Source organism: Hylobates moloch, unplaced genomic scaffold, assembly GCF_009828535.3.
Source record: "Hylobates moloch isolate HMO894 unplaced genomic scaffold, HMol_V3 SCAFFOLD_20, whole genome shotgun sequence".
Classification (NCBI taxonomy): Eukaryota; Metazoa; Chordata; class Mammalia; order Primates; family Hylobatidae; genus Hylobates; species Hylobates moloch.
Window position 1 is genome coordinate 45219269 of NW_026652295.1, and position 24334 is coordinate 45243602.

Below are 24334 nucleotides of genomic sequence, written 5' to 3' on the forward strand. Positions count from 1 at the left end.
CTAACAAAGTGTCTGGCATATAGTTGCCTGTAAAATAGTAATTCTGATTATCATAAATATAATTATTATATTTTATGCAGATGTGTGCTGATAGGTCAAGAAATGCTAACATTAAGGCCCCGGCGCAGAGGCTCACGCCTGTAATCCTAGCACTTTAGGAGGCCAAGGTGGGCGGATCACGAGGTCAGGAGATGGAGACCATCCTGGCCAACAAAGTGAAACCCTGTTTCTACTAAAAATACAAAAAACTAGCCGGATGTGGTGGCATGCACCTGTAATCCCAGCTACTCGAGAGGCTGAGGCAGGAGAATCGCTTGAACCTGGGAGGCAGTGGTTGTAGTGAGCCGAGATCACACCACTGCACTCCAGCCCGGGTGACAGAGCGAGACTGTCCAAAAAAAAAAAAAAAAGAAATGCTAACATTATTCCTATCAGGCTTCACCTTTGTTATAGTTAAACAAACAAACAAAAAAGAAAAACATTAATCAGAAAAACTTTAAATAAGCAAAACACTCCCAATATTAAACGTCAAGCTTAAAACCAACTCCACACACCAGCCTGAGAGCACCAGATCTTTTATCTCACTCCACCACCACCACTGCCGGCTCAGAGCACACAGGGCCACATGTCATCACCAGAAAGGCTGCAACCATGAAAACCCAAAAGTCTGTTCCTCAACCTGGGAAGTGCATGGCATTTCCTCGACCCAGATCTAAAAGGGCCAGCACACCCAGGTTGCTAGGCCTGCAGAAAGGGCGGGATTTCCGTGCTAGCAGCCAGAGACCCAATCTGGGAGGAACCTTACTCTGACTAAATAGATGTGAAAATGTGAGCCCATCCTTTTGTGCAGGGTTTGGACATCCTGAATCCCCCTCTCTTGCTGTTTTGCCTCTCATCAGTTATTCCTTTAAAGCCAAAGAATAATCAATTGGGGCTCTTTAGCACCAGGCTCCAAGACATGCCCCCTTCCCAATTACTGTCAGAAACCTGGAGTGGAGAACTTGGCCAGTTGATATTTGTGTTACTTCTAACCAATAAGAAACATCCACTTTCATTCCCCCATGAACAGTTCCCATAAGACTAAATTTGGAGCTTATCTGCAGTCCTCCAGGATAAGCTTTTCCTTCCAACTCTGGTCTCTACCTGTGACCTCCCCAAAGCACCGTCTCCCAGGTTTGTGCACTTCCTGAAGAGTCACAGGGATTATTGCTGTCCTTCATCCCCAAATCACATCTGTCCAAGACCTTTTGCTGTGTTTTTCTAAATGTCTTTGGCGAGCATTTCCTCTGCTTCTTTCCTGTCTTACTCCATGGCAGAGTCGCATGTCTAGACTGCCGAGCGTCCTGGCTGGTCTCCCAAGCACTAATTTCTTCATGTAATTTATTTAGCCATAACCATGGGGATACTTTTCTTTTCTTTTCTTTTCTTTTTTGAGACGGAGTCTCGCTCTGTCGCCCAATCTGGAGTGCAGTGGCGCAATCTCGGCTCACTGCAAGCTCCGCCTCCCGGGTTCACGCCATTCTCCTGCCTCAGCCGCCCGAGTAGCTGGGACTACAGGCGCCCACCACCACGCCCGGCTAATTTTTTTTTGTATTTTTTAGTAGAGACGGGGTTTCACCATGTTAGCCAGGATGGCCTCGATCTCTTGACCTCGTGATCTGCCCGCCTCGGCCTCCCAAAGTGCTGGGATTACAAGCGTGAGCCACCGCGCCCAGCCGACACTTTTCACTTAAGTGAGTTCATCAGTCACCTCTCTGTGCTAGCCGCTCAGCTGATCCAGAATCCACTTCCTGATGGAATCGTGACTGACTCGGGATCTTTCCCCCATTCTTATTTCTCTCTGCTCCCTTACAGCCACTCATTGTCCTAACAGGCAGCTCCATGCTTTTTCTCGCCTCTAGGTTTCATGCAGGCTTCTTTAAACTGAGAGAATTTTGAGAGAGTTTTCCTAAAATGCTAACTCCTATATCACAGCATCTGTGCCCCTGCCTTCAAGTAGTACAGAATACCTTCTCTGGATTGGAGGTAGATCAGGCCCTTTCAAATGCAACACTATTTTATAAATAAATTGATTTTCTTTGTTTTAAATTTCTTTAAAAAACTATTAAAAGAAAAAATAAACACCAGATAATCCAATTAACATTTTTAAAGTAATATTAACATAACCTTATTTAATCTTCCTAACAACCCTATAAGGTAATAACTCCGAGATATATGTGTGTGTGTGTGTGTAAGTGTGACATACATATGTGATACATATATATGTAATACATATATATGTAATACATATATATGTAATATAATACAATTAGCCCTCTGTTATCTGTGGGTTCTGCATCCATGGATTCAACCAATCTCAGATGGAAAATATTTTTAAAAATTGTGTCTATACCGAACATGTACAGCCTTTTTTCTTGTCACTATGACTTAAAAAGTACAGTACAACAACTATTTACATAGCATTTACATTGTACTAGGTATTATAAATAATCTAGAGATAATTTAAAACATATGCAAGGATGTACATAGGTTATATGCAAATTTACAAAATTAATATTAGGGACTTCAGCATATGCACATTTTGGTATCTGAGGGGTTCCTGGAACCAATCCCCCCATGGATACCAAGGGAAGGACAACAGTATACACACACACACACATACACACATATACATGTATACACATATACACATACATATGCATGCATATATATATATATATATATATATACACACACACACACACACACACACACATACACACACACACATATAAATTCAGGGGGCCAGTTAGGTTATGTAACTGACCAGTCACATGAGTAGAAATTCATAGTGTGCTGAGAATAAATATAAGTATTGATCCTATCTTTAAAGATGATTCTATTCCAAATGCTGAAGATTTTGTCCAGTGACTCAAAAAAAAAATTCCTGACCTAATTGTTTTTCTCTTAGAACCTTTGTATCCTTCTGGCATCCAGGCTTCAGAAAGGGAGAGGTATGTGTGTGTGAAAGGGAATAGCACTGTGAAAATCAGAGCCCAGTTCTAACACCTCACTTAACTAACACACCCACCAAGCAGAACACAGACACCTCCATGTGGCATCCTGCTAAAGGTAACATTTTCTGTTGCTTCCTTTCATCATTTGCTGGTAGAGTCGTGTTCTTTTTTTTTTTTTTTTTTTGAGATGGAGTCTTGCTCTGTGGTCCAGGCTGGAGTGCAGTGGTGTGATCTCAGCTCACTGCAACCTCCGCCTCCCGGGTTCAAGTGATTCTCCTGCCTCAGCCTCCTGAGTAGCTGGGACTACTACTATTTTTAGTAGAGACAGAGTTTCACCATGTTGGTCAGACTGGTCTCGAACTCCTGACCTCGTGATCTGCCCACCTTGGCCTCCCAAAGTGCTGGGATTACAGGCGTGAGCCACCACGCCGAGTCATGTTGTTAATTGCAACTTACATTCTGGATATCTGGGGTCTAGTGCCTAGGTTTTTCTATGGCCATTTCTTACTTCAGCGATTTTGTAAAAGTACTAAGGCCAATCCATCTTCTGCAGATGATAGGTTGATTCCTTAACACTTCCCAAATGACTCTAGAGGCCCAAGAACACAGCGGACCATGTATAATAAATGGAAAACATCTTTTCATGTTGACTTAACATTGTCATGATTGTTTTTAATGAAAACACACCTGGAAAAATTTTGGAATGTCAAATCCTTAGATGTAGAAATGGTTTCCTCCCCAAGGGCTACCCCTCACGTTGTCACCACGGGTCATAAACAGCCTGGCTCAGAAATGCAGGAAGACATTCCTTTTACAGCTGTAGTCACCCACTGCTCCTGAGGAAGCCAGCAGCCTGAGCCTTAGAAGAATTTGGCAGAAGCCTGGAGCTGGAACTCACTGGCCACTAGTTTGATTTTAAAAAGCCAAAATCTTTCAAAATACCAAATGAGCACATCTCTGGCTTTGTTCCTGTCATAGAGTGCAGAAAAGTTTAAAGGGTGGTCGGGATGGGGTAGAGGTAATGATACCTGTTTTAGAGCACAGAACATATAGACTGTGCCATAGGCCACTTTGGGGAAGGAGGGAGAAAGGGAGCATGGGATCCCACAGGGCTAAGAAAACGAAGCCTGAAATGGAAAAGAAAAGAAAGGGAAGAGAAAGGGAGAGAGGGAAAACCAACAGTGGTATGATCTTCCAATTAGTATTTTAAGAGCTTAATAAAACGTGGTCAAATTCTCATTTCAAGCGCTGGACAACAGTTGAGTCTGGCCACTGCACCGTGAAAGGCTCAAACAGATGCTTCCACTCTGATCTCAGGGTAAGCCTGCCCTCTTTGGCAGCCTACTGTCTCTTTTAGACTCACTAGATCAAGTCACACATGCCTGAAAAAATGATTCCATCCTAATGTGATAGGGTGAAAAATTTTTCCTTCTAGATAGTTGGTACAGCCGCTCAGACAGCAGACCGTTTCCGATAGGAATTCAGAAAGGTGCTATAATGTGAACATGCAAGTGCTTCATCTATTCGCTCACTGGTTGAGAAAGAAACTGAGCTTGATGCCAGGCTACAGAGATGAGGAGAACTCAAGTGAGCTCTCCTCTACTGGGGGTGGCAAACAGGAGGTAAAATAATTACACTGCTCTGGGACAAATGTTGTGAATGGAAATGTATCAAGGGGAACGGGAACCCAGGAAAAGCAGTCCCTGATGATCTGGGGAATGGATGGAAGGCCTAACAGGGCAGGAGTTCATAGGACTTGAGGCTTCAGTGGGGGTCTCCCAGATAAACAAAGAGGGATAATGGGCAGGGTGTTGATGACGTGAAAGGGAACAGAAGGACATCAGGTGGGAAAGGCACGGAAGCCCTGGTGAGTCACGAGCAGAGGATTGGCTTTTAGTTCCAAGGCCAAGGGAGCCCATGAAGAGTTCTATGGGGGGAAATGACAGGATCTGATTTGTGCTTTTGAAGGTCTTCTCTGCTGGGAGTGGGAGCACCAGGTCCTGGGAATACCCAGCCTGCGGCCCTGACCTGACACTTGTGCAGGGTCCACTCAGGATGGGATTTAAGGGTCGGTGTTTCAGAATTTGCAGCTCTTCACCTACCCCTAACCCTCCAAAGGGCTGAGTCTTATATTTTCCAGATCACTGCTTTAGAAGTGAGTGGGAAAATTGGAGTGGGAAACAGGAGGAGGACTTGAGCCTCGTGGTTAGATTGCTTCACAAGATAAAGTCCTAAGTGAAAGAAGTTTTTTTTTTTTAAGGCAAAAAGAAAGGCTTCTGGATGGTGGGCAGAGAAGTAGGCCATTTGATGGTGCGGGAGGGCAGCTGAGGAGAGAGCCACAGAAAAATCCTAAGAATGTGAGGAGCAGTAATGGCAATGGGGAGGGAAGGGGGGTTCTTACGTGTTGTTATGATCCAGTTACTGTCATTTGGTAGAGAACGGAGTTTCCTAGTAATTATTTTTGGAAATCACACTGCATTATATGACCCTGATGTGATTGGAGACTGAATTATGTAGACTACAATGTTTTAAAAAGTTGCAACACATATCATCTGAGTCAACTTATAAAAGGGATTGCCAAGCAAGAGTTTATATACCGGCTCGTTTTTGCCTCAGTGCCTCTTCACCAGCTGGTTCACGTTCATGAAGACTCTGAAAAGAACGTTTGAGAAAGTTGTCAATTAATGTTAGAGAAGTCTTTTCACTGTGGCTCCCCGCTTAGATACCCCTAAATGTTGGAGCTGAGCTTAAGGCTGCAGGCTTTGGGATAGCACCATGTGTCCCGTGGATGCTGGGCACATAGCAATGAAATGGTTTGTAAAATGAAGTGGAGTTGTTACTGTAGTGTGACCTAGGAATTCATTTTTTTTTAGACCAGTCTCTAGACCAGGAACAGAAGAAATCATCATATCTGACTTTCTCAGAGTTCTGCAGTTTGAATCCTGTCAAAAAATATAAATTATTATAATGTTCTAAACTTGTACTCCCCGCCTGACTTGAACTGAGTCATCCCAGTGACCTTCGAGACAAGTCTCACGACCTCCTTCTCAACACTCAGCCTGTCCTAACCCCAATCTTCCTGCTGTATTAGGGCTCTTTAACCATTGTGTGTGCTTAGAAATTATTTTTTCTGCGTCTAATCCTTTTTCTCCTGGATGGTTCTATTGCTGGTTTCTGTAGTAGGAACTAAGAGAGCCTGCTCTAGAGTCAGGCTGCCTGGGTACAAGACTGTGCCACTTACTCTGTGGCTTTGTGACCTTGGGGAAGTTACTTATCCTTGCTGAGCTTTAGGGTTTTTTTTTCCTGTACAATGGGAATAATAACAATATCAACTTCATAGGTTTGTTATGAGAACTAAGCAAACTACAGTATGGCATATAGTAAGTTCTTAATACATTTTAGCTATTATTATACAGTGTGGTGACTAAAAGTAAGGACTCTGCAGACATTGAGTTCAAATCCTAGCTCCATCATAAAATGTCTGTATGACCTTGGGCAAATCACTTAATCTTTCTGTGCCTCAGTTCTTACCTATAGAATGGGGATGAATATAGCTTATCTCAGAACGTTGATGCGAGGACCAAATGATTAATAAATGTAAGGCACTGAAAGTAATTTTGGTTACATGGTAAATGCTATTCAGGGAGGGGGCATCAAGATGTTCTGCGGGCATCATGCTGCACCTGCCACCTGGTACATTTCTGTGAAGTTCATCTCCTTCATCCTGTAGCCTTTTTGTTAAAGAATAGGCATTGATCACTTTCACTCATGGGATCACCACAAGTTCTGCAGCTGGTAACAGAGCCTACCCCATACCTTGACCTGACATGGATTTCCTAGCTGATCCCTGCCTGCCTACAGGTTTTCCTGTGATGTATTTTCCACCCCAAACTCCCTTCACACTCAATAGAAAAGCCTCACCTCTCTGAAGTCTCCCAGATAACCCCTGCCCACAGAGATCTGTGCTTTACCCTGAACTCCACGCATCCATGACCGCCACCTGGGGCAGAGCTCACTCTGCCGTCACGGTTGTCTACCACTATTTTCTATTTATCTCACATCATCACAATGACAAACATAATACTTCCTAAGATGTATTTAACACCCTGTGCCAAGACAAGGGTAGATGCTGTTATTATCCACGTTTCACTGATAAGAAAGCACAGGCACAGAGAGGTCCAGTAACTTGCCTAGGATCACACAGACTTAAATGGCAGAGCAGGATTCAAACCCAGCTGGCTCCAGAGTCTGCACTTGTCCACGCAGGCACTGCATCATCTTATCAGCAGAGACCTGGGAAACTGCCTTTGTCTCAGGGAGCCGGTCTCTCTTTACCCAGAGCCGTTTCTCTGTCTGTCTGTATAACCTCTTCCTATTCCCATCTCCTTTCCAGTGAACAGTTCTCTTGGCTGGTCTCCCTCCTCTTACTAAGTTACATTTTTAGGAAAAGAACAGATGTCTGCAATTCACCACTCCATGTGAGGTTTACCCATTCCCCTCGCTGGTGCCCTCAGGAGGTACTGATTGAGGAATGTGTTAAAGTCAGTAAGAAATGGGGACGGACTGTGTACTTGATAGTTCATAAATGTACTTGAAGAAATAAATAGAGAAATGATGGGTGATGATTGGAATTTCAAAAGCCCAGTTGCTGCTTTATTTGCAGTGAAGTTATTTTAGATGTCCTTGAATATGCAGGAACTGAAGGCGCAAAGTCAATGTATAGGACTGGTTCCGGCCCAGCTTCCTGTGGAGAATGCTTTGGCTTTCTGCCCAGGCAAAGGGAAGGTTCTTCGTGCTTTGCTGCCTCCATCCTCTCTGGGGCCTGGTGGGGAGGAGGGAGTGGCCACTGGGAGCTTTCTCTGTCCACACTTCGAGGCAGCAGTTAGGGGGCTCAGACAACACAGGAGAACTTGACTGCCAGTGGTCACCTTTGGGCAGTTCTCCCAGGTCGAGTTTTCATTCTCTCTGCTTTCCAGTAGGACTAAAGCATTGAGGTCTTGCCTCTTGTCTTGTCAGTTACATGTTAAAATCAAGGTATATTTCAATTATCTAATGCAGCATATTTCAACTCTCTGTAAGAATCAGGATCATTGGTCTCCCCTGCCCTAGTGTGATTCAGTAGGTCTGGGGTGAGGTGCAGAAAACTGCCTTTTCAAGCAGTGTGTCTGTTGACATGAGGCCATCTTTTGGAAACACTACTTTCTGAAGATTTCCTGAATCTTTGTGGTGATCATCTGGAACTCTCAGGGCACATCTTTGCAAGTGCCGCTTCCATAGCTCTGTCACCTACAGCCTTTTTGTTGTCCAGTGAGAGCAGGCTACTTCCTATTTTAAGCCCTGCAATCATTGGAGATAATGGAGGAAAAAGCACGCTGATGGCAATGAAGCCTCTGAGATGTTGGGATGGAGACGGGTAAATGCTCTTGACCATCCCCAGATTCAAGGAGGTACAAAGATCTGGCTGCCAAGTCACGGGACCTGATTTGAATAGAGCAAATGGTCACACCAAGAAGTGAATCCCACAGTTTCAGATTTTTACGAGATGTCATTCACTCCCTCGAATCCTCTGTTTCTTACATTATGAAAAATAATAAGTGCTGAGACATGTCAGGTGCTCAGTGCAGTCTTTGGTAGTGGTGAGTGCCGTGTATCCTGCTGGCATGGGGCTCATTGGGGACCAGCCTTACCGTCCTGAGTCTTCATGTCATCCCAGTTTGGGGAACTGTAGGACTCCAGCACTTGCCTTTCCTCTTACACTTTGGGTGCTGGGTAGAACTCAGAAGGGAGCATAGGTTGGCCAGGGCTCCCAGTGCTCGGCAGTGCATTTACTTCAGACAAGAAAACAGAGCTTCCAATTGGACCTCCCCCTGCCTGCTCCATCTGTGTAGAGGTCCCCAGGGGACTGTCTGAGCCACAGTGGACCGCACTGTCCAGAGGGAATTTCCTGAAGGCAAAGCTTCAGCCAGAAAAGACAAGGTCACCAATTCCAGGAAGTGCCCCACCTGTCGGACATGATGACTTCACAAATAATTGCAGTGGTGGTGGGGCAGGGTGGCCTGGAGTGGGGGTGGATAGTCAGTCAGGAATGAGAGGTGGCTTTTTATTCATGAAGAAGAAAATTCCCAGGGAACAGGATGGCAAATGAGGAGGTAAGCAAAGACTCCTGCTTTTCCGAATCTTAACCCTACTCACCCGAACCCTGCCACGCACACCTCTTTTTCTTGACCTGAAACTCCGATTTAACATCTTTGCTTCTGTGTTCGAAAACTGTCTGAGCAAGAATCCTTTAGCAATGTCTCCTCACATAAGCATATTCAGAGGGGTTTATTTGTACCAAAAGTAATTGCAAAAGCTGCAATTACTTTTGCACCAACCTAATACTAGAATATTAAAAATAACTACAAATTCATAAACACTTGGACTCTGTGCTAGTCACTGTGCTGTGGGTTGCATGTAGAACATTGAAGCCTCACAACAAACAGATGAAGGAGATATGATTTATTCTCATGTAGAGGAAACAGACTCAGGGAAACGAAGAAAGTTGACAGTTTCCAGAGCTAATGAGAGTCAGAGCTGGGCTTCCACTCACACCTGACATCAAAGTTGAGCATGTACAGCCTGTAACTCTAAGATGGTCACTGGAGCAGGATCCAGGGCAGCATGTCTGAAAGCCAACATCCTGGGCCCCACCCAGGCATCCTAAGCTAAAATCTGCATTTGAAGAAGGTCTCTGGGCAGATCCATGCTCACATGACAGCTTGAGGAGCACTGAGCTACATCATCACCCTTTAAAAGCCCTTCACCCCACATGTGTATATTCATGTTCATAGGCACATTATTCACAATGGCCAAGAGATGGAAACAACTCATGTCCGTGGATGGATGAAGGGACAAGCAAAATATAGACATATGTACAATAGGACATTATTCAGCCTTAAAAGCGGAGAAGTGCTGAAACAGGCTACAACATAGACAAACCTTGAGGACAATATGCTAAGTGAAATAAGCCAGCCACAAAGACAAATACTATATGATTCCACCTACGTGAGGTATCTGGAATCACCAAATTAATAGATAGAAATTAGAACAGTAGTAACCAGCAGCTGTCAGTAGAGAAGGAAATGAGGAGTTATTGTCAAATGGGTATAGAGTTTGAGTTTTACAAAATGAAAAAATTATGAAAATTAGTTGTACAATAATGTGAATATACTTAATACTACTAAACTGTATGCCTAAAAATGGTTTCAAGGTGTTAAATTTTATGTTAGGCGTATTTTATCACAGTTTCAAAAACCAAGCCCATCACCAGATGTTGCATGCATGAGGCATTTAAGATGGTAGAAGGTCAGTCATGGGAACTGGGTGGCAGCTTAGGGCAGTATAAACTGATCAGGCAGGCTGAAGTGCACTTTTCCAATGCGAGTCCTCAGCCTTTGGGTTGCATGAAGACATTATACCTTGAAAGGTAGATCTACCAAAGAAAAGTGGGGTCCTTTGAGGTGAGTGGTAGGAGCTTCCACCAAGATCCCTAGGAGGTCAGCTTATCCCCTGACCAGCCTTCACCACCAGGCAGATGAAAGGGCTTTGCCAGGGCCATCACTAGGAGGGCAGATGTGACATAGAGAGAAGGCACTGCTGAAGCCAGGAGCACTAAGAAATGCTGGAACAGAGGCAAAGCTAACCCCATTGCTGAGATCACCTCAGGCCCTAGCTTTTACTCCACCTGCCTTTGATAGCCAGAGCTCTGCACTGACTATGTGAATTCACAAGAAGCTTAAATGTTTCCCTTCTCTATTTAAATGGGAAGGCTATTGTGTATGAGTGTACAGGTTGTACCCTGCACACTGAGGTTTGGAAGAGGAGACACACCATATATATCCCCCAAGTCATGAGAGAAATAAAGAAAAGACAAAGACAACCTAGGTCAAACAATGAAAGAACCAAAAATGGAAAGAGGAAGAAAGTACATGAAGTCGTGAAACAAAATCCTGAAGGTAAGATCAAGCATTTTGAAAATGGTATCAGTGGGAATAAATTATACAAATTTACTTGCTCAAGTTTGGTTTAAAAGAAAAAAAAATCAAACGCACATTGTTTACAAGAGAATCATAAAACAAAAGCAGAAATGACAATTGGAATAGCAGACAAATAATTAAATTAAAACATACAAAGTAGGACAAAGAGTGGCATTTTACAATGCTAAAAACGTACCAATGAATCTCTGACAACAGTGACTGACAAAAAAATAGAACTGAAATTTGTAAAACAAAAAAGTGGAAAATACTACTACAATAAGAGAAACAATAACAGCAAACAGTTACATAACATTTATTATGTGCCAGACACCATTCTAGAGCATCTTATAGATATGAACTCATTTAATTTTCATAACAATAAAAGGAAATCAGTACTACTATTAGCATCGTTGTACAGATGAAGAAATTGAGACAGACAGAATTACATCAGTCTTCAAAGATTCCCAACCAGTAACATGCCCTGTCTGTGGTGCAGGGAGAAGCTAAGTAAGGAATAATCTGAAAATTCCCATAAGGAATGAGGGGATACTTATCCCTCCCTTTACGTAAGCTAAACTCTCATTGGCTTTCCAAAGACAAAACCACCTGAACAATTTGTCAGCAAAGGTCTTCTATGATGTCTATGGTCCCTTCAGCTATATCAGTCTGTGATTGTCACACACACACAGATTAATGTCTTTTGGAATGTGTCCTAGCCTGATGTCCCAGTTAAAACAAATCCTTTGAGAACATACATTCTGCTCAATCCTTCAAATTTGCTTTGTTGTTATTGTTGTCAGTTTAACAGAGTGGAAGACTTAGGCCTAGTGGTTGTAATTTAGTGAAGGAAGGAACCCTGGGAGGTCTCTCTTGAAGCTACATTGATGTTCCCTTGACACCACCACTTATTTCAGAATATAGCAAGTGGTAGCCCAGCAAATACACTGACCTAGGTTTACATTCACCCCTTCTCCCCATTTGCAACATTTTTTCTTATGTTGCAATTATGAGAAGAATTTTTTTTCTCCCCCTAAAGTTTTTTCTCCCTAAACTTTTTGTAAGAACCATTGTCAGTCAGGAAATCAGAAAAATGTGACAAGAAAAATTATAGCAGATATGGATATACTCACCAAAGGATGAATAGTAGACTCGAAATTCCAGTTCAGTGCAGTTTTGGAAGAATAAATCACAATAAACATGAGGCACAAAGTGGTTCTCCTTGGGGATTTCATGTCTTCAAGTTTGAGTTGGTTGGCCTGAAATGGAAATATGATGGTTTAGATATATAGCAATTTATTTCTTAAACAAGGAAAAAGAACTCGCAAGCCCTGTCTTGAAGGTCATCCTACACAAGAACCTTTTCAATAGAGACAGAAAAGGAAGGAGGAGCATGAAGGAATCAACTTAGCATTCTCTGCCCAGACCTTTGGGTGAAGAAATGGTCACAGTAGGGGAATGGGGGTTCAGAGGCTGAGAATGGTGTCTGTAAATAGGACAAAGGTAGCAGGTGTTTGAGTAAGAAATACTTACACATAATTTAAGAACAAAAAGACTCAGAGAACACTATTCAGTTTCACTACATGCAATATACTTTGGTATTTTCAATTCTATCATAGAGTATCTTACCCCATTTTTAATTTAAATCTGGTAGCATCCCTTTAAATGGACATCATGACCCATATTAATGGACTATGACCCATTAGTATGAAAACTGCTGGACTTGGTTATAAAAATGTAAGTTGTATCTTACAGTACTATTTCATATTATAGTGCGTAATATAGAATATTAGTATCATTATATATCCCATCTTACTCATTGAGTTCTTTTTATTTTATTTATTTATTTTTTTTATTTTTTGAGACAGAGTTTCACTCTATTGCCCAGGCTGGTCTTGAATTCCTGGCCTCAAGCAATCCTCCTGCCTCAGCCTCCCGAAGTGCCAGGATTACAGATGTAAGTCATCATGCCTGGCCTTATGTGTTGATTTTTTTAAATTCCTTTTATAATGCTGATGATGAAAATAGCTTTTTGGTGATGAGATGAATCATTTTTGACATTTTTTCATTTAAAAAGTAGGGTGTCACATGGAATAACCTCCACCCTAGAAGGTCTGAGGACCAAGACAATCTACTTTGTGCACACTCCTCTCTTTGTAGCTTTTCTATGCCCATGTGTTGTTGTGAAAAGAATGCTAGACTAAGAGACACAAGATATGGGTTAGGATCCAGGATTACTGGAAACTAACTGTGTCCTGTGTAAGTAATTTGTCTTCTCTGAGTCCAAGTTTTCCCATCTGTAAAATGGGGATAATTGTACCTCCCCTAATTCTCTCACAGAGTGTTCTGAGACTCGAATGAGATTAAAAGGCATGAAGAACTCCAGAAATGCAGGCTGCAATAATTATTACTCTGATTGTCAATAGAATCCAGAATGCAACCATCCAGAAGGGCAGGCTTTGGCTGCAGTGTTGCAGGGAGCGCCAGGTAAGCATGGCCAGGATAACACACTGATGATAGGCAAGATTTACACGCCAGGGAAAATTGTATTTCAATCGCCAGCTGACAACTGCCACCTTTTCCTCTTCCTCAGTGGAAAACTGGAAAACTGATCCAATTTGCAAATTTGGCAATCAAACACATTTTTTAAATTCTGCAACTCAATGGTTTGGGGGAAATGCTTTGCAATTTAGGTTATAGTAGTTGTTTAAGACCAGATGCATCTGCTGTGGGGAAATCATAGCAATGTACTGCTTAATTTTCTATTGGAAGTTTTATCTTCCTTTTTGAAAGACAGTGTGTCTTTGTGGGTATTGAACAGCCTAATACAGAATGAGTCAGGTATTTAGGAGGCAAAGTAGTCTTTTCAGACCCCAACCTCAGTTGGTTCCCTACTGAGGCAGTTAATCAAGGAGATGAGACTTAGTAACTGAAGAGTTAATGAGCCTCCCTTTGAATCTGATAACCAAGGAAGGACTCACATACTAGAAGGACTAGAGCTGGCTCCATATCTTTCTACGATTTCCCAATGTTGGCAGTGCATCCTTTTTTTGGTCAGTTAGCAAGAATTACAATGTTTCCAAATAGTCATGTCTGGCCCTTTTGTATAGGCCATTGGCCAATACTGTCCCCAACTTCCCCCACCCCCTGCCTCTGCTGAGACTATTTTTAACAAATTAACATTCTTATCTATGTTGACTCATTTGTTGACAACAAGATCGCAAGCCAAAAGAAATGGAGATGTAGGAAGGACACTACCATGGGGAGGCGGGTGTTCTCTGGATGCAGAAGGTGACATACAGTCATCAGTTACACACAAATGTCAGGGATTCTTCACTCAAAAGAAAGGAGAAAGCCACCACTTTGAAAGAAAGGAAATAGTCAACGTATTTGACAACCAGTATGGAATGGACCTGACCAATGGGAACAGTGACACGAGCTGAAATTCACTTCAGCTTTTGGGGTTGCTGCCACACTTGGGTAGAGACCTAAAGACCAACTTTTCTTTAACCTGCATCATTAATTGTATAAACCTTCCAGCTCACAGGTATCCATATCTGTGAGGAAGCAAGCAAAAACTGTTTAACTTGGCCAATGCGAGGGAAAAGTCTATATTCATCCAGTTAAAAACATGGAGCAGCATCCCACATTCAAGGCAATTTGTCTTCAGTAGGGACCCTTTAATACTAAATTCCCTAAAAGTTCATATTTCTTCTAAAATTCCTGGAGTAAAGGGCAGACAAAGACTGAGAGACAAAGAGAGAAACAGAGGCAGAGAAAGAAAGAACATTATCAGATGTCATTCCCAATCTCCCTCTCTTTTTAAATTAAAATCCAGGAGACTCTCTACTAAAACTCACCAAAGCTGGGAAATATGACCTAGCCCTCAGTATTAGCCTTGTGGCTCTGAGAAACTTCCTGGTCTCCTCTGACTCTATTTTCCTGTCTGTGAAGTCAGAAGACAGTGAGAGGAAAATAAAGCACAGCCTGACATCATATGCCAGGAATAAGTCATCAAGATTCTCAGCAACACTGCATCTGGAGGATGAATGATCTGGGTTCCCTGAAGCCACCATTAATGGCGTTCTCTTGCAGAGTGATTATGCACCAGGAAGCTTCACTGTGGAACTGGCCTGTTCTTACCACTCTTAGAAACAACCAGTGCTGGCTGGGTGTGGTAACGCATGCCTACAATCCCAGCATTTTCAGAGGGCAAGGAGAAAGGATCACTTGAAGCCAGGAGTTCAAGGCCAGCCTGAACAACAAAGTGAGACTCTGTATTCTACCAAAAAAAAACAAACAAAAAAAAAAGTTTTTTTTTTTTGTAAATAGCCAGGTGCATTGGCATGCACCCATAGTCCTAGCTACTCAGGGGGCTGAGGTGGGGAGATGGCTTGAGTCCATGAGCCCTGGAGTTTGAGGCTGCAGTGAGCTATGATTTCATCATTCTAGTCCAACCTCTAACAGAGCAAGACCCTATCTCTCAAAATAAAATAAAATAAAATAAAATAATAAAATAAAAATAAAATAAAATAAAATAAAATAAATAATAGAGAAACAATCAGTGCTTAAGATCAACTCTTCTCTTAGAAATCCTTCATCAGCTCTGAGATCAGAAAACTAAGCCTAGAAAGAGCTGAGTGTCTCAGAGCTCAGAGGTGCTAGGAGCTGAGTTAGTCAGAACTCCAAGAGATCTACCAATGATTCTCAAAATTTTAGCCAACGATATCCTCCGACAGTTGGAGCAACCATGTATGATAGGATTGTGGGTAATAATTGCTGGTGGTTGTTAATTGGCTATTAATTATAATTGGTGGGTAATAATTGCTGGTGACAATGACTGTAGGATAGGATTGTGGGTAATAATTGCCAGTGGTTATTAATTGGTTATTAATTATAATTGGTGGGTAATAATTGCTGGTGACAATGACTGTAGGAGTCCTGTCGTACTGGGTGCTCACTATATTCTAGGTCTGCTGCTGAGCTCTCTGTAAGGGTTATGCCCTCTAACCCTCTCAAGGAGCCTCTGATACTACTAAATTACTCCCATTTTTCAGACATGGAAATGGAAGCTTAGAAGGACAATTAATTCACTGAGGCCACACAGCTGATAGATGGTAGTGGCAAAATTATAAACAAAGCAGTCTATTCTCCTGAGAAGAAAGTGCCATTTGAGCTGAGATCTTCTTGGTGGGAAATCAACCAACCAACCAACCAAACAAACAAACAAACAAACAAATTATAAGTTATAGACACCTGACCAGGCAACTGGAAACAAACTTCTAGCCTCATTTTGCCACTAATTAGCTGTGTGATGTGGCACAAGTCACTTTATCTCTCTGAGCCTGTTTTCTTGTCAGTAAATCCAGGGATTTGACTGCACTCAATAATTTCAAAATTGGGAGGCAGGAGTTGGTCTCTTAAAGTCCTGTTACTATTTTAAGAGTCTAAAATTCTTCACAGTTATTTCAACTCAAATGCAGGCTCACTCCGGTTATCTTCTGAGAATAATCATAACTATCTTGCATTTATCCCACCACTTCTGACTTACTACACAGTCTAGGCCTTCTCTGCCCCTCATATACATCATGGCAATGGCTTCCTTTCTTTGCTTCTCTGCTCTCTCTCTACAGAGATGCAAGATGGATTTTCCTAAAGTACTCTTCACACAACATACCCTGTTCAATTTTTCCCTGCTGTCAGAATAAAGGAAATCACTTTCACTGATCCTCAAGGCTCTCCATAACCTGGACTTTATTTATAAGTGTCAGCATATGTAATAAGCATCTATAATATTTTCACTACAAAAGTCAGTTGCTTTTTCCTAAGTTAAAATAGTGCAAGAGATTTTCCAGTGCTCATGCAAAAGTAAAAATGCCAAGTCAAACTTTGAGAATTAATTTGGGGGATGGACAGGAGTAATTACTTCAAATAATTTTTCTGCGTTTAGTGAAACCAAAGTAATCCTATCATTTATTTGGTTTATTAATCTCCATCTTTTCCTGTCCCTTAACCCCACACAATCACTGCATATTCAGATTCTACCCATCCTCAATGCCCAGGCAAAAGACTCCCTCGCGGATGAAGGTTTCCTGATCTGTCCAGTTATAAATAGTCTCTACTTCCCCTGAACACCTAGACACACTTAGTCTAGGCCCTTAGCCTTCCTGCTTGTATTATATTTATTGTTATAACTATTGCATGAAGTAAATCTATTTATTCCCTTATCTATTCATTTGTGTATTCCTTTACTGCAAAAACATTTATTAAGTCTTGTTACATGTTAAGAGTTCTACTGAGTGAAGGGGAAGTAGCAGTAAACAAGACAACGGTCCCTGTCTCCATGAAGCTTAAAGTCTAATGGAGTAGATGAACATTATTAAAGAATAAATCACTCAATTCATTGTTTAACTATGACTGTGGAAGTGCTACCGAGAAGAGTAATCATAATATTAATATTTGTTGAGGACTTACTATATACCAGGCACTAAACTCAGCACCGACAATATTAAATCACTTAATCTTTGCAATCCTAATGGGGTGGTTCTAGTATGATATCTAATTAAAGGGTACAGATCTAGTATGATATAAATTAACTGAGCCACTGAGTGGTTAAATAACTTGCCTGAGATAACACAGCTAGTAAGTGACAGAGCCAGGATTTGAACCTAGAAAGTCTAACTCGAGAGCCCATCCCTTTAACCATTGTGCAGAATTGTTTACAAAAGGCTATACCAGAAGGACCTGACCTAGTCTTAGGGATCTGTGGAAGATATTCCAGGGGAAGTATTTATTTGAGCTGAAATCTAAAGCATAAGTTGGAGTTAGCTAAAAACAACAGGGGAGTTTGGAAGAAGGGGAGGAAGATGGTTCTAGGCGGAAAAAAAAAGATCATGTGAAAAGGCCCTGAGGTGAAGAAAGAGCATGACACATTTGAGGAGCTGCAAGCAGGCCAGAGTGGCTGGAACATGAAAAGAGAGCAGGTGAAGGGTACGAGGCAGAGGGGGTGAGGTGAGCAGAGGCCAGGGTGGGGAGGACTTGTCATTGCAACAACAGGATTAGGCAAGATTGATTAGGGAGGCAATAGAGAGTAGAGAAGGAGGCCTAGGAACAAGTCCTACAGAATTCCAACAATCAAAGGTCCAGTTAAGAAACATGACAAAGCCAAGATGATTGGAAATTGTGAAGTCCTGATTAGGGAAAAAGTATCAGGCTGGCAGGAACAGGGGAGAGCAAAAATAAAAAGCAGATAAGCTATAAGTCTGCCTTTCTTCATGGTCCAGAACACATAGCTCTCCTGTGCAAATAACTCACAATCTTCCTGTGCCCAAGTTATGACCAGACCCTTCGCTGATTAAAAAAAATGCAAGTTAGCTCACTGCAACCTTTGCATTATCAGTACTACACAAAGCCCTCTTCAGCGCACGATAGAAGCAACATTCTATAAAATCCCCAGCAAGACTGTGTCTTGTTACAGTCAGCCCTTTTTTGCTGGCCTGTCCATTGCATCCTTGCAACATATTTTCATACTTTTTCTAATAAATTTGCCTTTCTTTACCTACGACTGTCTCGGTAAATTCTTAGTACTCCCATAACCAGCTCCAAATAGTGGCTAATCGCCTGAGACAGGAATGAAACGAGAGAGGCAGGAACAGGAGGGATACAAGGCTAGTGGAGTCAAGGAAACCGGGGAAAGTCAAGTTTTAAGAAGAAGGGGGCTGGGCAAGGTGTCTCACGCCTTTAATACCAGCACTTTGGAAGGCCAAGAGGGGCGGATCACCAGATGTCTGGAGTATGAGACCAGCCTTGCCTAACATGGTGAAACCCCATCTCTACTAAAAATACAAAAATCAGCCAGGCATTGTGGTGGACACCTGTAATCTCAGGTACTCAGGAGGCTGAGTCAGGAGAATTGCTTCAACCCAGGAGGCGGAGATTGCAGTGAACCAAGATCACGCCATTGCACTCCAGCCTGGGCAACAAAAGCAAAACTCCATCTCAAGAAAAAAAAAAAAGAAGAAGAAGAAGAAGGGGATGGTCAACTATGTCCAGTGGTGCCAAGAAGTCCATTAAGGAGGAGACTGATATTGCTCATTGTATTTGGAGACATGGTATGCTCTCAACAAAGGAAATCCCACTGGGATGGTTGGATGGAAACTGTATTGGGAAGAGTTATAGAGTGTTCGGGGAGTGAGGACTTGGAGATGGTGAGTACATGAAACTCACGAAATTTGTTTGTAAACTGAAGTAGAAGGTGAAGGTTCTTCCCACATGTAAGCTGCTTAGCTTTCACGTCCACGCAGTAGGTGATGTTATACGCATAGCTTTCTCTTTAAGAAAGGAACTAATTGTATTAGTACAGTATCAAGGGAAATCATACCTCTTACTAAACCTTGGCCTGCATCTGACTAACTAGACACATTATCGTAACCTTTGAAGAAAGCCAACGGCATATACCCTAATGTCTCCCAAACCTTGTGTTCTGGGATACAGACTATGATCAGGCAGCCCTTTTGCAAACATATACTTATCAAAATAGAGACTAAATGAGCCTGAAAATAGATGAGCACATACAAGCATTCTACTACTAAAGAATAGAGTTACTTTTAATGGTGGATGATAGATGGCAATGCCAACTTTCAGGAGGACTATCATTGCAAATTTTACTGTGATTATTATTCTGCTCATCTCCATGAGCTACAGAGTTGCAATAAGGATAGAATGTCATCAGTAACCTACTCCCTGAACTGTAGAAGTACAGATTAAAAAACTCTTCCGTGTAACTTTAAGAGCCTGCCTTCATAAATCTGTATTTTTAGCTGCAGAGGTGGTAAGACTTATCTTTGCTGACCTTATTTGATTAGATGATTCATCTCCTGCACAAGCAAAAATATAAGCTAAATATTTATTTAACACAAACATGGGACACAATAACAATTAAAGAACTGCCTTGAAGATATCTTTTTTTCTATTTAACTTTCCATTGCCGTGAAATCAGGCCGTGCAGCAGCATATTGTGTCAGGGCAGTTCAGCACTATCAGATTACAGGGGAACATTTGTTTGTACACAATGGGATCAAGTTTTCCAAAACACACTGCACATGTGGACGGCGTTGATAACCTTTTATCTCTCTTTTCTTGTTGTTAAGTCACTGTGGGTCTTAGCCTTTAAGCAAAAGATTGCCATCTGTATGAAAACATTGAGTTCCTAACTGCTCTTATCTAGTCCGTCTTGCCTTAATTCACCATGTGGAGGGGTTTCCCTAAGCCCTGGCATAACAATGCCCAGGGTTGCATTCCAATTGCAGACGGAGGGAAGCCCTGTGGAATGGGTCAGGTTTTTTTGTTTGTTTGTTTTTATTTTTTGGTTTTTATTTTTATTTTTATTTTTTTTTGAGATGGAATCTCACTGTGACACCCAGGCTGGAGTGCAATGGCATGATCTTGGCTCACTGCAACCTCTGACTCTGGGGTTCAAGTGATTCTCCTGCCTCAGCCTCCCGAGTAGCTGGGACTACAGGCACATGCCTCCATGCCAGGCTGATTTTTGTATTTTTAGTAGAGATGAGGGTTTCACCATATTGGCCAGGCTGGTCTCGAACTCCTGACCTCAAGTGATCCGCCCTCCTCGGCCTCCCAAAGTGCTGGGATTACAGGCGTGAGCCACTGCACCTGGCCTAGTTTGTTCTATACTCAAATGTTATGGGAGAAAAATTGGCAAAGCTCATTTTACATTAGGTTGTTCTGAAGCTTCACCATTCTGTGATTCTACCATGTACTAGGTAAGATCCAAAATAATACTTGACTATTTTAATACTAATAATAATAATGGACCAATCAGAACAATCTCTGTCCACTGTGCAGGAGCAGGGCCTGGGGGTCTCCTGCTGGGCTAGTCCTTAGCAGTGTCATTGCTGGATTGTAGGGAAGTCTGCGTAGGATCCCAGGAAAGGGATTGGATGACTAAAGCAGAGGTGGGGAGGCACTCCAGGGGCTGGAGGAAGCAGTTATTTGCAATGTGGCTGAAAATATTCCAACATTACAGTAATTGGCAGGGTCACCTTAGCCTTCTGCACTTCCTCCCTTTATGGCCCCCATCCATTCCATCTCTCTGAGAAATGGCTTTGCTGTCCTTAGCCAGTGAATTCTCTTCTAAATCTTCATTTCCTTCTTCAGGGATTTTGTTAGATTTTGACCATATAACGTGTGTATTATTCAGAATGAAAAAATAAAAAGTATTGCTTTATCCCCCCACCCCCCAACCCCAAGAAACACAGTACCCTGAAAAGTCCTTGCTGGTTCAAGATTTCCTTACTCTGGACAGTTTGACTTTAGTCCTCACCTCATTATGAAAAGTATTCTGTAGAGGCACACCCATAACATTTGCCCCAGTCCTCACTCTCCCTGACCTGTGGTGGGTACCTGCTCCACTTGTGCATGGCCTCCCCCTCTGCAGGGCTCCCTTTCCCTTTCCTGGTTCTCAAGGCTCCCGAGCTTATGCCTTTTCTCCTTCTAAGCTCCCCTCCTCATCATCCTGCAGCTGCCTCACTGTGCGCCCTGCCAAATACCTCTCCTGGGTCTACAGCTCTTTTCTCTTGACACCTTCTCATAGTGAGCTCATCCACGTCCATAGTTTTAATTATCAGTTTATGTGAGAATTCCCAGAACTGTATTTCCAGCCTCTGACCTTCATGGCATATTGCCTCTTTTCTTGTCCCCAAAGATATCTCTTTCCTCCGCATGCCTATTTCCCCTCTTTGCTAGATATGAGGCGTGCCTTTTCAACTATACGATTTCCACTTGAGTGTAAATTCAGATCATCGAAAACTGAACTTGTCTCCTGTCTCACTGCTCTCTCCTAACCCATCCCTTCCCAGATTTGCCAACTGATGGCTTCATTCTCCAGTTTCCTAGCCTCACAGCTTCACAGGTGTCCTTGGACACAAGAAGTGGTGCAGGAGTAGAAGCAGCAATTCGACCAGGCACTAAGTCCTGTTACCTGCTGCTGATGTGCTCAGAGCCCCTCATCAGTTTGGATATTGTCATCTCACCACACTTGTTTGGACATCGGGCCACCACATTGGTTTGGACATTACCATCTTCCATCTAGATGGTTGCAATAATCTCCTGAATCGGCCCCTCCCTCCTTTCTTCCCTGACCAATAATCCAACACAACAGCAGGGAATTTATTTGCCCAGAACACTATTCTTCCTAAATTGTGGCTGGATCATATTTAAATACTTTAAATGTTTGCAAATGCCCAGAGAATATTTAAGCCAATTCACCAGGCAAGCATGATCACCCCTGCCTCATGTAAAATGAGCTCTGTCAATTTTTCTCCCATAACACTTAGGTATAGAGCAAACTGACCCACTCCCAGCTTTTATTGTACTTTCTTTTGTCATAAATATTAACAGAAAATATTGGTGGAATGCATTGCTACCTTGCAGCTTCTTCTCACACTATTCTTGGTGACTGAAATGCTCTATTTCTCCTTTCTGAGCTTTAGTCATCATTTCAGGTCTTGCTTATTCATTTGGTAACAACAACAATTGCTATAATTTATCAAGCACTTGCTGTGTGCCAGACACTTGCCATATGGCAAGCATTAGGTTAAGCACTACACATGCACTAGACTCATGTAATCTTTATAATCCTGTTTATGAGAAGTATCATCATCTTCATTTTACAGATGAAGAAACTGAGCCTTGGCTAAACAAACACACTTGGCAAGTGGCCAAGTTTGTCTCCAAAGTCTGAACTCTGACCTTTATGGCATACTGTCTCTTATCTTGTCTTCCCCAGAGATACATCTTTCCACTGCATGCACTGCATTTCTCTCCTCAGCTACTCATCTGGTCCTGCCATGTGGATCACTTTTCAGCACTGTGTGTATTTCAGGCATAGCACGGTAATTAGGCATATGGACTCTGCAGTCAGACTGCCTGAGATGGAATCTTAACGTGCCTCTATTTGCTAGCTTTTTGTCTCAGGTAATTTACTTAACTTTTCTGGATGCCCCATCTATAAAATGGGGATTATTATTTTATCTGAGGCATACGATTATTGGAACAACTAAATGGGTTAACAATCATCTTTATAAAACACTGAGTATGGTGCCTGGAACATAGCAAGTACTCGATAAATATTGTTTGTTATTTCTCCTAATGCTATCCCTCCCCTAACCCCCACCCGCCCCCCACAGGCCCCTGTGTGTGATGCTCCCCTCCCTGTGTCCATGTGTTCTCATTGTTCAGCTCCCGCTTATGAGTGAGAACATGCAGTGTTTGTTTTTCTCTTAGAAATACCTAATGTAAATGACGAATTAATGGGCACAGCAAACCAACATGGCACATATATACCTATGTAACAAACCTGCACGTTGTGCACATGTACCCCAGAACTTCAAGTATAATAATTAAAACAAATTGAGTCAAAAAAATGTTTGTTATTAAAATTCTCAATGCCTGTAACTTGCTTTCCACTAAGAGTCTAAGCTGATCAAGAAGAAAGGTTCTCTGCCTTTGCAATTCCACAGCACTTAGCAAGTCACACCAGAGTAGGTGATTCTACTAGGCTGTAATTTTAAAGATTTCACATTGGCGATTACCTTTTAGGAAACAGGGAAGATTCCAATTATTTTAACCATCATGACCAGAGTCACACCATGTGATCTGAAATGTTGAGCTGGTAAGTAATTTGTGAATCATGGTGTGCCCTTAGCTAATACATATATTTAACTCAACCATCCTTATTAGAGCACCTACTCTGTGCAGAAACTCGTAGGTCCTGGGGAAACAGATAAATACTGAACAGTCCCTGTAGTCCTCTCTATCAAGGAGACAAACATTGCACTGACGAGAGATACTAACTTGAACTATATCAAGAAATGTCAGTGGGGAAAATGCTGTAGGGAAACATGTTATAATTTAAAAAAACAGCCATGACTTATTGTCTATTCATATTTAGTTCAACCCAGAAAGTGGCAGCTCATGCAAACGATAATTAGTATTTCTTTTTTTCCCCTTTCTCTTGGGATTGGGATACAACATGGCGAAGTGACCTTGAATAAAATGTATGATCTGATAGTCATCTGGCATTAGAAGAGCACATCCTGTTTGTCGAGAACATTTAATCTGCCTTTGTAAAATCTGCAAGTCTCAGGGAGCCAACGTATCTACAGTGAAGTCAGTGGGGTTGTTCCAATTAAAACTGGAAAGTCAGTGCCATTGTTGGAGGTGTCGGAAATCTCCTCTTCATTCTGACGTGCAGATGTGTCTGTTCCTCCGAAAAACAGCAGCAGCCAGAATTCTAATGATCTGCAC

The 24334-nt window shown here is 42.2% G+C and overlaps 1 protein-coding gene across 3 annotated transcripts in view; it reads right to left on the reverse strand.

Annotated features, from left to right (window-relative positions):
- Nucleotides 1-24334, reverse strand: part of ADGRF5 (adhesion G protein-coupled receptor F5) — a 102036-nt gene that overhangs the window by 42335 nt on the left and 35367 nt on the right. For all 3 annotated transcript variants that reach the window (XM_032140815.2, XM_032140814.2, XM_058432576.1), the window contains exons 2-3: nucleotides 12142-12267; nucleotides 5594-5648 (exon numbers count right to left, since the gene is read on the reverse strand). In XM_032140815.2, coding sequence (XP_031996706.1) covers nucleotides 5594-5648; nucleotides 12142-12243 — 157 coding nt within the window. In that variant the 5' untranslated portion in view covers nucleotides 12244-12267. The remainder of the gene's footprint in view (nucleotides 1-5593; nucleotides 5649-12141; nucleotides 12268-24334) is intronic.